This window comes from Anser brachyrhynchus, assembly GCF_964034855.1.
Source record: "Anser brachyrhynchus genome assembly, chromosome: 1".
Classification (NCBI taxonomy): Eukaryota; Metazoa; Chordata; class Aves; order Anseriformes; family Anatidae; genus Anser; species Anser brachyrhynchus.
Window position 1 is genome coordinate 68,917,445 of NC_137694.1, and position 16,674 is coordinate 68,934,118.

At 36.3% G+C, this 16,674-nt stretch overlaps 1 protein-coding gene across 1 annotated transcript in view; it reads right to left on the reverse strand.

Moving 5' to 3' along the window:
- The window catches only part of PLCZ1 (phospholipase C zeta 1), a gene marked incomplete at its 5' end in the record, with an annotated part of 53,957 nt that overhangs the window by 2,672 nt on the left and 34,611 nt on the right, over positions 1-16,674 (reverse strand). The window contains 3 exons of the mRNA XM_080575730.1: positions 2,114-2,263; positions 3,949-4,081; positions 6,912-7,084. Coding sequence (XP_080431856.1) covers positions 2,114-2,263; positions 3,949-4,081; positions 6,912-7,084 — 456 coding nt within the window. The remainder of the gene's footprint in view (positions 1-2,113; positions 2,264-3,948; positions 4,082-6,911; positions 7,085-16,674) is intronic.

Consider the following 16,674-nt stretch of genomic DNA (forward strand, 5'->3'; position numbering starts at 1 on the left):
TCTTTAGAGCATCCACTCATATGCGGAAGACTTTTTTTATTTGCTATGAAGAAACTCACTTCATGGACTAAGACTCATTTCCAAGGACTGTGTTCATAGTCCCAAGCTACAGAATATACTACCAAGAGTTCTGAGAGATGGATAACTTTTTTTTATTGAAATTGTTCCAATTCATATGAAATAATTAACTGTTAATTGATCAAGAGGTAGCTAGAGACAATGGAATTTCTGTCCTGTATTGGTGTTCTACACAACAGAGTCACTAGGAGAGGGACCATAACCCAGGACTCCCTCCTTTAGCCTTTAATCTCCCAGCTACAGAATTGTTCCCCTCTTTGAGTATACCTACTTAATCACTGCATGAAATATGGAATACTGTTACAGGTGGGCAGCAAGCATCCTTCCCCATGTGATCTACAGCTGAGTGGTGAAGCTGCTGCTAGGGAAGGGGGAAAAGTGATTATATAGGTTTGAATCCTTTCAAGAGGAAGAACAGGGGAGGGTTGCAATGGCCCAACTTTGTCCCATAGCCTGTCAAGGAAAGAAAAGATGTAAGCACTGCTCAGCTTTTAGAAGCAACTTGCCCTCAGGGGAACCCTCAGGGATATGAATCCTAGCAAAGGAGGGGGCATTCCTCTAGTGCAGCAAGAAGCACCAGAGCTATGCAGAGGAGCAAGATTTATTCATAACTCACTACTTATAGTTTAGATCGTTGTTTCCTAAGAACTGTAGACTGTTTTGAATCACCTTGTAAGATGTTACTTTCCCCTTTCACTATTTAGGGAGCTTAGGTACCTAAAGCAAAGCCATGGTTCCAGACCTGGAATACAGAGGGTTCAATGTTAAGTATCATAATAAATTTTTAAATTATCTGTTGGCTTATCACTTAGCAGCATTTTATTTATGCCTATGGGCATCCTAATGGCATCTTACAATTTTACATTGCAGTAGGTAAGGGCTAGGGTGATTTGGCACTGTTTCTACAGTGCCATTTCTTAATATTTTAAATTACTTGATTCAAAATCTTTCCTGTAGAATCTGCATGCTCTTACTTTTCCAAAATTTAAATTCCCATTTATGACCCAAATTAAACCATAGAGACATATGAGAGACACAATAATTCCACCTATATATATATATATATATTTTACAACATGTAAGCTTTAGCATCTGCCATTCAAATTTGTCTCAAAAATTGGGTAATGTTTCCTCATTTTTCTGAAATACCCTAATAAAAGTAGAAAGTAATCAGTGTAAAGATTTATGTTGGAGAAAAGCAAGTGTTCTTTAAGGTAATGTCTTTGTTCTTGTGTAACTCCTAAACCTCAATTAAGAATCACAAGCAGCTTTATGACTACAGAACCTGGAGAGAAATAGCCATTAAAAGTCCTGCTAAGCTTAATTAAAAAAGCCACAGTGCCCACTTCCAGCTCCAGTTTTTGCCTTCACATCTACATTCAATAATAAAAGTTGATTCTGTTTGTTTTGTTCAGAAATACCTTTGGAAATCCAGTGTAGTAACAGCCATTTTACATAAGCCTTTCTCCTTGGCCTACTGACTTCTGTGCCTGCTCTTCATGCGCAGCCTACCCATCACATAAGTCTCCACGAACTACACTGGTACAACAGAAGAAACACTACCAAGAAAAATACCATACATATTTTGCTTAATTTAAATTCTTCTGCTCTCTGAAAATTGCAGATAATCTGAGGGGTTTGTGGTTTTTTGTTTTGTTTAGTTTCATTTTAATTTGGCTTCTTTGGGTTTGGAGCCAAACTGTTGATTTTATGGAAGTTCTGACTTACCGCTCTTCCTGTTTTCTATCTGAATGAGTTAAAATACTGCCTGAGCAGTTTCTATTTAGAATGGAATACTCCAGTAGGAATTATTAACAGTCATTAATAGTCTTTTGATTTCTGTAGTGTGAGTTTGCATTCAGAGACTACAATGACTTGAAAATACAGAGTGCAACTTTTAACCTATGGTTATAAAATTCTCTTGTAGGAAATAAACATAATGCTGTGCTCCATCAATACTACAGTAAGGATAAAACCCTAGATTGTTGTAGATTATTTTGAGCTATTATTGGTGGCTCACTTCTTAAAATATTACCTTTACTCAGGCTCAGCAGTGGTAAAGTGTATTGGCCAAGGAATTCATTTGCAACCAGAGATATCTCGTCTTCCACACAGAAGCGTATCAAAGCCAGTTCTGGAACTTGGACAGTAAAAGAAAAAGTTTCATCCCATCTAGGACTCAAAGCTAATGAAAAGAGAAGATACACAGTATCAAAATACCATTTCATTTACTCCATTTCATAGCTGAGTTGTATCTGCTATCAGCATTCTGAGCTGGTAAAATGCTTTCTTTTTCCCCAGATTTCTGTGCCCATTTAAATAAATGATGAGGTTCCTACTGACTGAAGTGATATAGGTCAGAAGGAAGTGCTTAGAATGAAGCAAACACAGACAGCTTGGGACTTGTCTATAGCACACACGCCATCCCCTTCTAGGGATTTATCATTTATTACCTACATAATAGTGTAAATTAAAAGGCTGAGAAAGTTGCCACTGCCCCTTTAAAGAGAGCAAAATAGGAGAGTAATACTCAGGTTCAAAATCTCTGCTCAACTTAAACTTTCCAATAGCCATACCAATTTAATGTTTTTGCCAGTTTCTCTCTTTACAGCATTGGAAATGAGGCAGGAGCTGAATGAATTAAGGTAGAAAAGTGATCACATGACTAAAAACAAAATACAAAAGGGGATGTGGAACAGGAGGAGGACACTTTGCCTTGAACAGTGTTCATACAGAGAGAGAATGGATTTAGGGACCAATTTAAAATGGTGGCAGTCTACAAAAAGAAGAAAGGAAAAATAGGAGAGATAGACACAAAAGAAGGAAGATCACAGAGAACCTTTAGGCTGAGAATTCAAGAAGATCTATATGATAAAGGTAAGGGAATGCTTGAAGACAAACGCCAAGATTGCACGCTTCACCTGTTAAGCAGTTAAGGGAGGAGTCCTAATAGAAACCTCATATAAGCTAAATGATGAAACTGCAGACATTTCTTCACAAAAATTCCCTTACACGTACCATGGTAAAGGTTTGGGCTCAGAGAGATTTAATTTTCTTCATAGCAGCTCTTATGGTGATATGTTTTGGCTCTGAGACCAAAAACATTGATGACACACTGATGCTTCAGTTGTTGCTGAGCAGTGCTTACACAGTCAAGGACTTTTCTGTTTCTCATACTGCCCCTCCAGCAAGTAGGCTGAGGGTGCAAAAGAGGTTGGGAGAGGGCATGGGCAGGACAGCTGACCCCAAGCAACCAAAGGGATATCCCATAGCATATGATGGTGTGCTCAGCAATAAAAGCTGGCAGAAAGAAGGAGGAAGGTCATTCGAATTTATGGCATTTGTCTTCCCAAGTAACTGTTATGCACAATGAAGACTTGCACTCTTGGAAATGTCTGAACACCTACCTGTCGATGGGAAGGACTGAATGAATTCCTTGTTTTGCTTTGCTTACACGCAGAGCTTTGCTTTACCTATTAAACTGTCTTTCTCTAAGCCCACAAGTTTTACCTTTCCAATTCTCTCCCACATCCCACTGTGGGTGGGGAGAATGTAAGGCGGAACAGCAAACATGGTGCTTAGCTGCCTACTGGGACCAACCCGCAACAGTGGGTAAACACAGTGCGTATTCCATCTTCCTTCAGGAGAGTGCTACTAATAGAGAGCTTACGCTTCCTTAACTTACTGTTCAACAAAAATGGCACATAGCTTGAACTTCTGCTAGAGATTTTGTGCCAGAAGATCCTCATCTAGAGAGAAATAATTGCAGACTCTGTAAGAACATAACAGCTTCTTGGGAAGGAAAAATGGTCATTCCATATAAAATATTATTGTCCTTTGTTCACAGTTAAGAGACAGACTGATGCTCACCATTGCTTTTTATGACACTAGATTTTCTTTTCACTTGATCATCTGGCACACCGTAAATTTCTATCTGCACTAAAGGGTCAGCCTTGTTAGTCTTCGACAGGTTACTGGGTGGTAACTGATGACCACTGATGAGCTGGAAAATTAAATTTGTAATGTATTGAAATAACTGTAAGGATTAACTTTACATGATAGCCATATAGTAGCCATCACAGCAAAAACTGTTCCATAAGAAACTACTATAAGAAGCATTTATCAGCCATAACGAAACTGTTACAAAAATACACATTAAACACAATGAAATTAAGAATATGGCACTTCCTATTTAATTTAATTCTTGGCTAATTTGATATCGTGTTTTACATAATAATTTTCAGATTTCAGCTTTTTCACTCAATGCTGCCTGTAAACGTGGTATTTAGTTACCATAAAAAAAAAAAAAGGAGGAATCAGTGGTGATTTTTTGCAATATCTGAGATCAAGCTCATGAATTTCTATTAAAGCTGTGTCTACTGGACTAGCACTAACACTCAGGGTGACATCAGCGGTGTTGCAGGGTATGTAGCAGCGTTCTTCACCTATGTTCCTGCTCTTTCACAGGAATACGTAAAAGCTCAGCCAGTAGGCTCCCTGATGTTATTCTCCTTAATTTAGTTAGTTACCTGGAAATTTTGCCTCAGAGTGCCCTGTAATCTGGCACCCAGCCTAAGAAAGGACTTATGAAAGTCACAACTTTGTCTGCCATCTATCGGGACACCTGGGAGAGAATAACCATCTGTACAGTGTTTGCTTTTTAGAAATCAATGCTGAAATTTATCAAGAGAGATATATAAATCCGCAAGCCTAGGTAAGAGATGTGATGCTTTGATCCAGATCTCAGGACTAAACATCAAAGCTCAGTATGCAGATTCTTATCCCCCTGTCATCCACCAAAAAGTCAAAAACCACAAACTCCACATTTTGCTTAGGTACTTTCTGTAACATCTTGGTCCAAGAAAAGTTCTAGCCTGAAACACTGAGGAGCAGTGGCTTAGCAAACCCAGGTGCTGTCCCCTTACTTCCTGGAAAATAGCTATTACCCTCAGTAGAAAGCTTTTCAAGATGAAAGCAAAGACAAACAGCCCATTTAGAACCAGGGGAAGTCCTTTGACATGTCCTGAACATCATCAGTAAAATCCAGCTGTATTGGACAAGTTCTATTTCACACTTTTACCCCTTTGCTAGACCCAGCCTAAGCCTCTGAGAGGATGCAAAGAGAATGCTGTTTTCAGCCATTTGTGACCCAAATCCATAGATACAATCCATTTGTGAGGCCCAAGGTTAAACAGACATACAGAGAGAGTAGAAAAATAATATGGTATGCTTAGAAATCTCCATTTTAAATACCGTGCATATTCATATTTCTTCTTCAAAGGCTATATATAATCTTTGTGATGGGAACTGTGGCACATCAGGTAAGAATGGTATTGAATTAAGTAAAATCAAGCCCTGTGTGTTTTTGGTCTTCATTCATGTTCTCTAAATTCAGCTAGTCAGCCTGAGAAACTTTAACCCCTAGATTTTTATATCTTTGACCTCTAAATATAAATTTCTCCATTCATCAAGTTCATCATCTTTAGCAGAAACTGTTTTTCCTTTGACTCCCACTCCTGATTATTATTTTTTATTTTTTGTTGTCTTCAAGCATTTCCTGTTTTTTGCAGCTCACTCTGTGAGTAGGGCTCTCTGAGCCCCACAGTCCCACAGCTGGTGGGATGCCACTGCTGCTTTGCATCCTGCACTATCCACCCTGTCATCCCAGTCTATGCCATCAGTCTAAAAAGCTGCCTTTTTCTGTGCCCACTTCTTCCATACTCAGAAATTTCCTTCCCATTGTCAATGATTTTGCCTGTCTCCTGGATTACAGTCAGGGATATATTTTTTTTTCATTTTAATTAACTCCAGCTTTATACAAATAAGGGCTAAAATAATGGATGTATATGCATGGGTGCTTGAAATCATCCGGCTATGTCTATTCGTAATTGGTATGCTCACTGTTAGGACACTAAAATGTTCTTGATTAGGTGCACACATTAAGTAAGCATTTTATAATTGTTATTAGCTAATGTTTTATCTCCACTATTTATTTCTCTGAAAGAAATATCAATTATACACTAATTTTATGCTAATTAAACAGCATTTATGCAAGTGGTATACTGCATAATCAGAAACAGCATTTTTTCATTGGGAAAAGGTAGTTTTCCAACTAGCAAATAATTATAAAACATCTACTTGACTGCAAAATAAGTGTTTTTTATAATCCATTATTTTAAATAACATCTATTTCTAATATTTTTAAGAATTAAATCAGGTTTTAATTTGGGAGAAATAGAAATAATTCAAAGGTTTATTGATCATTTTCCTTTTTTACAATTATTTATATGATTTTAATATGAAAAATAGTCTTTTATATATGTATAGGAAGATATCTAAACGTAAATTAAACATAAAGCTTCCTAGCATATCTTTAAACATTTGCATTCATTAAGTAGCATTATTGTAGTATACATAGTATTACTCATACTTAAAGAAAATAATACCATGTAGAGTTGGTTTCTGAAGGCTTTCAGAGTTCAGTCCCCACAATCCTAAGTGATGTTCTTATGTCAGCTACACTTATGACACAATGCAAGGTACATTTACATTTCTGTACACAACACTATGGAAATCATGTGTTTTTACAAGCTCTTATAACCTCTGAATATCTAGACACTTTGTAAACATAAGCCAATTACAGATGGGAAACCATCCAAGCAGCAATAGGTAATATATGAGTGATATGTTGTTAAAAATAACATTAAACTTTCCAACAAACGGGAGTGAGGATAAAATAAGAAACTAATAATGGATAATAGATAGGTCTGAAATACATAACATTAGTTTGTTTTCACTTTTTATCAAACAAATTAAAAATTAACTAAACTTACCCTTATTGACAGAGACATTGGCTTACTGTATCTTCCCACATTGTATGGGTTAAATGTTGAACTGCGATTTCTCAGGAATTCTGGTTTCAGAATATAGCCACAACCACCATTGTCTAGGAATTTTCCATTTTGCAATTCCATTTGTACTCCTGGGGTCTGGAAATTTAAGGCCACTAAAAAATAAATAAATATATATTTTAAAGAATAACAATTGACACCATTTTATAAACCAACTCTCTGACAATAATATTCAAATCAAGAGCAAAAGAGTTTAAAATATGTATACTTTTCATCTCATGTTAGATGCTGCTTCTTCTCTTAGACATAGCAGTATTCAATAATGAATGATTCATATGCAAAAAGAAGTGCAAAAAGATGTGTTGTGTTTTCACTTTTCCTTATAAGTTAAACCTCAAAGAATAAGAAATGAGAGTTCTTTTTCTCTCCACAAGGACTAAATTCACATGATAGAGTCTCTACAGAAGCAATAGCCAGGACACTGGACCTGTTTGCAAAGTTCTGCTATGGAAGGCAAAACCATAGGATTATAACAAACTTTAGTTAAGGTCCAGAAGTTGTCTCACAACCATATCAGCCTGAAGAATCATAGAATCATGGAATATCCTGAATTGGAAGGGACCCACAAGGATCATGGAGTCCAACTCCTGGCTCTGCACAGGACCACCCAAAAAACCAGACCCTACGTCTGACAGTGTTGTCCAAATGCTTCTTGAACTCCGGCAGTATTAGTGCTGTGATCACTTCCCTGGGGAACCTGTCCCAGTTCCCGACCACCCAAGAAGATCAAGAAGCTTTATTTTAGTATTAGCATATGCAGTGCAAATACATATACGTTTATAGACTTAGAAGCAATTTTAAAAGTGTTCATAAATTTATGTGAGGAAACCCTTTGAGCTTGTCTCCAGTGCTGATGGTTATTGGTAGTATACACGTGACAGATTTTCCTTTTCTTGGCAGCTCAAAACATTTCTGGTTTACTGCAGCAACAATAATGAAATAGCACACTTCTCATCAACATGATATTATAATTCATGAGATAAAACCAACACTGAAATCGACCTGTTTAATGAAATTTTCCCCTATTCCAGTACATTGGAGCTTCCTGTCACATTCAAAATAGAAAATGCACAAGTCAAATTGGTGAAGCGATAACATGATAAGTGTTAAATAGAAAATGATAAAAAGTCATTTACTTGTTGGCTTGGCAGGAAAAAAAAATGAAGACTTTAAGTAGTACAAGTGACTCCTAATAATAATTCAGGAAAAGGACCTTATTATGTGATTATGTGTTCTCATGAGATAATATAAATCTATTGAATGAATGTGTAGCATAATTCAGAAATTCTTATCTCCTGTGGAAAATGCAGGAAATTTGGCTGTGTTTCACTGAAAAAAAAAAAATCACTGCTTTAATGATCCTTTTAAAAACCTCTGTACTAAACAACACAGACAGCAGTAGATCTGCAGAGTGAGGCAGCTGGTAGTAAGGACCTAATATTTTCATTACACTTGTTTTTGGTAGGGTTTCTTCAGAGGAGCTCTAGCCTGGTCCCATGGACTCAACACCAATTAATGGCTGGAATGGTCCCAGAATGCATCCTCTGTTTCATCTGAAACGAATCCTATCTGAGCAAGGTATGATTGCTCTGCAACATGAACTGCTGTGCAGTAAGTAGGAACAACTGGGAAACTTGTTTAAAAAACAACATTGACAACAATAACACATGCGCTCTTGATTTGAACTGCATGCTAATGAAGGCACTTGCATAGATTCTGTGGCAATATGCAAAGGAACTTTAAGCCTATTTTACCTTTGACAGCAGAAACTAGGCTAAAATATTCATATTGTCCAGTGCACTCTATAAACATGTTGCCTTTTTTTTTTTTTTTTAATAGGGCAAGTACTCTTGTGGCATAGTTTTGGCAGTGATTCACTATTTGTTCTTATGACTCAACACACCTTCCAGAAACAGACTTAAATGCATTTCTGTAAGACCCTTGTTAAATGGCAATGTAGTTATCAAATGCATTGATTCAAGCAATGCAGTGGATTCTATAGAGCTGCAACCCTGAAGGCTCCTTGAAGCCTACATCCTGGCATGATTTACAGATAACTCAAGATCTCTCAGTCCATAGGTAATTCCTAGACCACAGTTTCAGAATAAGAGGTTTAAAAAATGTGACTGAAATAAGGTAATTCGAACAGTCATGGCTTCAAATAGCAGCAAAAAATAAATGTATTTGTAGCTTCCACATGATGAAACAAATTACATGATTGCACATAATGAGACTGTTGCTAAATTTGTCAAGCTTCATAAGCTACTAAGCAGGAAAATCCGATTTAACAACAGAAACAAGCAAAGGAGAATACTTTATGTTTAATCATATTAGGAAAATTACTTCACACAAGTGAAGGTCAATGCTATTATGGGCTGGTATCTTCAAACATCAACACTATATTTTTACTTAATTTAATTTTACCTTAGAATAATTTAAAAACTCACTGAATAGTAGTTTTAATCTACCTACTGATTTCCTTGTATTGAAAGTTGTAACCTGATTAAAGTAAGTAAATGCAAGATTCTGTGTTATATTCTCTGAAATACATACCTCTACTACAACTGTTTGTAAGGTTCATAGCTGCCTGGGGTCTCCTCAGAAAATGCTTTGTTATACTGGTGTTTTACAGTTTTTCATTTTAATCAGATGCAGTTATAACCCTTCTTGAGAAATGGCAAAGTTCATATATTAAAGCCTATGTTTTCCATTGCCTAGCAGTGCAGTCTTAGCAATCTCTTTCTGCAAGGAAGACTGAATTTCTACCCAATGTTTCATCTCAGTTTTGCTGAATTCAAGAATAGAACTTGTAGTAACATGCTTTGTGCTGCTGTTTTATTCAATGGTAGAGATTTTTAATGCATTTATAAAGCAAAAGATGAAATAATCCCTAATACAGAGAGGAATACAATGGGTATATTTCGTTCCAAATCTTTCTATCAAGAAACAGTTAACTGAATTAATTCCTGCAACTAATTGCAGAACTAAGCACAATCTAAATAGTCAAATCCAACACTTTCTATATGTACTACCATTCAAGACATAATTAAGTTTTAGACTAAAAGCAACAGCTTTTGAAAACCAAAGTGAAAACTGGTGATCTTAGATTTCTAAGTTACTATGATTTGAAGGCAATTGAGGAAAACTGCGTGTCTTTTGCCTGTATTTGAGATGCTGTCTCTCAATTAATATTCCTATTTCAACTTGAATTGACATTTTTATTTTTTATTCTTTTCTTCCTGGTACTATTAGCTGCTGCAACCCTGAGGTTTAATATATTCTCTGCATTTAAAATGGAAGATTTTAAAATGGATAAGTACACATTTATCACGAATTTTCCCTAAAATGAGTTACTTAATTGTATTTTATGCCATTTAAATCCATCTCAAAATATATGAATTCTATGCAAACTCCAAAAATATCATATGCAAAAAGCACTCAGTGCCGATGTTCCTATCCCCATGATTTACTTCACTCATTTGAGTCTAAAGAGATATAATACATCACACTTCCAACCCTTTGATGAGTCTTTTTGCTATCTTCTCACTTCTTTCAAGTTGTCTGCTTAATGGGCTGCTCCCAATAAGTGCTATACTCCAGGAAAAGACTCATGAAGGCCAAATAGCAGCAGAACCATCTTCTGTGTCTTAGATATCCAAGATTTGAAGTGAGTTCCACAGACTAGGAAACCACATCCTAATGATCTGGCTTATTTCATCATTGGTTATGAGATGATATATGACTGGATTTGAAGATATCTCATGTATTCCATGTTAGCACTCCCAGCTGGGCATTGACTTTATCCTCTCTTCTCCCATGTGACTCACAGCTGGACCCAACACATTAATGTCCAAATATCCAGAAATATTTTCATAAATCTTTACATGACTGGATAGTCCATATTACTTTTTTTTTTTTCCAGTGATGTATGTGTCTTTTCAAAGATTGCATCCTCACACTGAATAAAAATCATGCTAAGTATGATTCTAACTGAGTAAGATCAAAATGTGGATGAGAAGGGAGGACATTCAGTCATCAAATTACTTTGAAACCAACTGCAGACATTCGATGTAAGGATAAACCATAACATGATGACAATTTGTCAGCTGTTATGTATACCAGGAAGCAAACATGCGTTTAGCAGAAGCAGCATACACAACAGGAGGAACTCTATCAGTAGTGAAAAGATTCTGTCAAACTAAAATACAATAATACCTTCATCATCTGAACAATAAATATAAAACTAATTTCTAAGCCCTGTGCAAACGTTAACTATCACGGAATCCTCAAGTACGAAGAATATTTCCCTTTTAGTATATTGAAAATATTATTCAATCTACAATGCATCCTGGTGAAGTTTGCTCCAATGCATACTATAATACCCTGAAAACCCTTCTTACTAATGCCAGATGTACAGAAGATAATGTGTTCTATCACCAATAGGTAATAACACGTAATTCGGGAAAACAGTGGAACACACTGGTTTTTAAACATCTTTTCCATCTGGGTCTATCTGAGAAACTAGAAAAAAACATCCAGCATAATTAAGACTCTGACAAATTATGGCAGCCTCCTCAGGCTGTTCTGAGCCTGAGCGTTACTCGCTATTGTGGTCCTGCCTTGACATGTCATGCTGATTTCCGTTGCATTCTCCGGGTGCTTGTAAATTAAGGCTGGTAGAAACACCATCCGAAGTCAGTCTTTTAAATATACTCCACATCCCCTTTGCCCTAGGCTTAATGAGTTATTGTGTTGTGTGTTGTTTTTTTTTTTTAATCTTTATGGTGCTTCAACCCTCTTGCCAAACTAGTGAATGGGTGAGATCCCATCCAAACTTTATGAACAAGTCTGACTGCCTACCACAAAAAGAAAAGTATACAAGGATTTGTTTCCTTACCACACTCTTCACTCAGCAGTATAAATTTTGACATACCAACTATATCTCATCTCTTTTTTTGATCAAGGAATTTGGTTAAACTGTATGTATTTCTTCTTCTTACAGAATAAAACAAGCTTTAGCTATTCAGTCAGAAATTATTATTTCTAGCTTTACTTACCTCATAATGCTTATCACTTTGCATTTTGAAATGGATGCTCTCATTCTACAGAAACTTAATTTATGAATGACTCTCATCATAAGGTATTCTGCTGTAGTAAGAGCAAACTGAGTGACATGCATAACTGTCAGACACATCATGCTCAGCATATGCAAACAGTCAGCCTGACTTTATTGTCTTTGGGCCAATTCAATACTGTTGCTCTACAGACATTGTCATCAGAAATGTTATGAATTCATTCTAATGCTTATAATTGCTGATGTTGTTCCTACATAATTACACATAGCTCTACTGGAAAATAGATATCAGGTGATTAAAAATCATCCATTGTCCATTACCCAAGAATATCTACAACTGGTTTCAATTAGGGATCCTTTCTTGTGAGGTTCTCACGGGAAAAGTAACTAATGCATTTCTGATAAACTATCAAATCTAAAATCTATTTTTTAAATGTATTTATTTAATTAGCGTGTCAGACTGGAAGTTACACTTCAGTGTAAGTCTCAGCATCTTTTGGTTGTCATCGCATTTACTTCACACACGAAGTAGGTACTTTTTGAAAATCATTATTTAAATTTGCTTGCTTTGTGTTTCTTGGTATAACACAGTATACTATCAGCTTCCCTTCCCTGTTTCAGTCTGACTTTCTAACACAGCATTTAGAGCAAGGTCAGCAAGGAGTTCAGAGGCCATTGTGTCCCTGCAGTTTCTTCTGTCGTTCTTTTAAATTGACTAGATCTCAGGTAAATTATTTAGTGTTCCATTAGTTTTCTGCAGTTGTGGATTTAGTGAAGATAGCTGGACAAAAATATTTTCATCAATGCTGCCAACAAAATGCTGACAGATGAAATTTGTGTGTTTCTTTGCTTTTAAGTTACAGCATTTATTACCCCCTTCAAAAAAAAAAAAAAAAAAAAAAAGGCGCAACTGTCTAAAAAGAAGCAGGCTTCAGAGTAACCAAGACCTTTGTCATAAACATGGCAGTTTCAATCTTAATTGAAAACACCTTCCAGCCCATGGATCCATACCAACAGAAAGGTAAGTGTATTTAAATGGCTTCATTTATCAGGGAGATATTATTCTACCTAACTCGTCTATACATGAGTTATCTGCCCTGCTAGAGCTAGTGAGTATCTAGTCAATGAAGTTTAAGTGACAATGTAACAAAAAGTGGGTCCATACTTTAGTATGAGATTAATCATGTCCCTGGAGTCTGTAATTCTAATTGCTGTCCCATTAGCTTCAGAACATCTGGGAACAGACAGTAAGATGTGAAGAAAACCTTTTAGTTTAATTTCCATAAACCATTGCAGCCTGCGATCTATTATACCTGTAGATTTTTTTCAACTACATGACTTTGTTAATAATAAGCACACTTTGTTTGATATCATATTATCTTTCCAGAATAGACTATTCAACTGCATTGAGTAAGATTTAAATCATTTGTGCAAGATTTAACTTTCACTTCCTAAAGATGAATTTTTGGACTGCAAATTAGTAAGAAAGTAAAAACATAGCTATGTAATCCCTTTCTGTGAGCCAGCAGGTGACCTATGATGACTAATCCTATCCTTGAAACCTCAACTGAGGTGGAGTGGGAAATGAAAAGATGCTTTTTTATGCTTTCTGCTTTCAGTCTTCCAGGGCGTTGGTTGTGCTGGGAGCTAGCAGGAAATTCTCTCCTGTCTTCCTTACAGAATCATAGAATCATTAAGATTGGAAAAGACTTCCATGATCATCTGGTCCAACAGTCCCCCTACCACCAATATTACCCACTAAACCATGTCCCAAAGAACCACATCTGACCTTTCCTTAAACACCCCCCCAGGAACGGTGACTCCACGACCCCCCTAGGGCAACCTATTGCAATGCCTAGCTACTCTTGGAGAAGAAACTTCTCCTATTTCCAACCTGAAAGCACACTCTCCATGACTCAGCTGTGGGATAAGACCACAGCAAGCCCAAACAAAGAACGAGCTCCAGACTGCAAGGATACCTGCCCAGAACAGCCTGGGTGTGTTTTTGCCATGAGGTGTACGATGTGTCAGATTCATCTCCTGCTTTTGAGCAGACGACCCATTTCAGTTTGAGGACAAAAATCTTTAACCAGTTCTGCAAACACAGCCAAGGTTTTGTTTAATGGATGGAGACTAACTATTAGACTTTTAGATGTAGAATGAACAAAGATGAAATACTGTGATGTGTCTGTCTTTCCCATGTCATAGACGTTGTTTAGAGTTGTCATCTGCAAGGTTTTAAGGATCACAATGCTAGATTCAGAGTGCTCACTTAGTATCTAACTGCAATAACATATACTGTGAAGAGCTGTTAAGGCATTCTAATAACTTAACCAGACACACAAATAAAAACATTAAAGCATGTCACTTCACAGATTGCACTAGAAATTCAAGCAGCAACAATTCAAAGCTATAATGCAATGACTACTATTTTTTTTTCAGATAGAGCATTATCAGTTGAAAAAGGCATGTTATAGAGCTAGCTTTGTACTTTTGCAGTGTTAGGAAAAAATTCAGTAGAAATCATAACCAAAAATAGAAAATGATCATACTGGTAAACTAAGCATGTTTATAAATAGAAAAAGTAGTATCTCACCATCTTTTAATTGGAAGAGTCTGTATTTTTCATTAAATTCTATTCCATTGTTTTATAAATTCCTTTACTAAATTTGACACTCCATCACATATTCTAAAGGATATAGTGTTTATTGAGATTGTGGGAATATCTAAACTTCCTATGGCCAAACATAATTTGTTAAATCGATTTTAGGGGGAAAAAAAAAAAAAAAAAAAGAGAGAGAGCAGTTCTGTTGTCTCTAGTTTTGCCATTTTTCCTGAGAGAAAGCTAAATACAGTTTGTATACAATTATGTAACAACAGAAAATTCCAAAGTAAATTAGTGAACTTTTGCTCTCTGTTTTATTTAAGATGCTTTCCAAAATCTGTCTCATCTTTAAGTTTTCACTCACTCACAATCCTAGTTAAGTCAAACTGATGGTCAGTTCCATCTGCACAGGTGAGATATACCAAGATCTGAATAAATGGTTTTCATTTCCCTAAATAGCTTTAGAGGTTACATTCAAAACTATGTAGAGAGTTCTTTTTCACTTATTTTTTCATGCAATAATTTTTGTCATAATATTGCACACAAAATTTAGCCACACGACAGATGTGATAAAATTGCTAAGCTGCATTTCAATCTCACACACCAAAACAAAACCTTTGATAAAAAATTCCATCATACAAGCAGTGGAACCTTCACAATAGCATATAAATTTTTATGAGTGCTTCAGAAAACATATGCTCTATACCGGCTCTTCTAAAAAAAAATCCTGTACCTGCCATACTGTGGCTTACTTACAGAATTTTTTGGTCAGTACTGTGGGTTGCTGTGATATATGAGAAAACATTTTCTACTGCATGAATGAAAAGGACATATTCAAAAGGATATTTAGTTTTTCCTCTTTTTATGTTTCACTGAGGTTTTGTTTTGGTTTGTTTGTTGTTGTTGCTTTTTTGTTTGTTTTATTTTGTTGTTTTGGTTTTTTTTTTTGCTTTGCTTTTCTCAACCAATATAAAACAATTGATATCTGTTTATTTAAATAACTGTCCTGAAATTTCTTTCCATGCATAAATCCTTACTTTCCATTTCATTTAGTAAATAAAAGGGAGATATGGATATGCCAAACCAGTTCTTTCCAGTGCTACACTGCAGCTGTATGCAGGAGGCATACTAATTTTTCCAGACTATAAAAAGTTATTGTGGGTATTTTTCTCCATAAGACCTCTTTGTTCACAAAACCTATCCTGTTCTTACAAGACTCAATTTTCAGAGAATGGGCACTGAGTGCACAGTGATATGGAAAAGCGATTTTGTGGGAACTCTGTGCTTTTTACTGTGGTTTTTAACTCGTCTTCCTCTGAAAATTAGGTTTACACAATTACATAATTCTCATCGTCAGTCCCAGCAAATCTTGAGCCTGTTGGCTCATTCCATCCCGGTTTAGCAGAGTGCCAGACTGCTCCGAGTTAATATGTTGCAACCAGTTTAGAGAAAATTGATGGCAAGATACAGCAGAGTGCACTGTTTGGGGTTTATCAGCAATGAAAGTGAAGGGATTACTCAGATCTCATCATTTACAAGATGCAGAGGACTGGAAGGCAGTATTATATTGAACAAAACCTATGATATTTATCTGCCCAGCCAGAACACTTACAGATGTTAGAGGAACTTAAAGGTAAGAGGGAAGGTTAACCTAGCAGGTGTGTGAAGAGTTAAAGGAACTGAGGAAGGGTAACAGGACAGGAGAAATCTGAAAATCCCATGGACTGGAGAGAATACTTACATGGATGGGATAGAGTGCGATGGTAGGGGGACAAAGGGGTTTGTGGGATATATGAACACAGGACAGACACAGAAATTAAAATATCTGAGTTAAATCAGAGGAAGAGCATCAGCAGAAGTTTCACTGAGTGAAATTTTGAGAGCTGCATTTTGGAGTGCAGTCCCATTTCTGCCAAATGGTTATCTAAAACAGATTAGGGAATCAAGACTGGATCTGGCATGGCTTAGAAATGATATATGTGAAGACTTGTAATCAGCTTATTCCC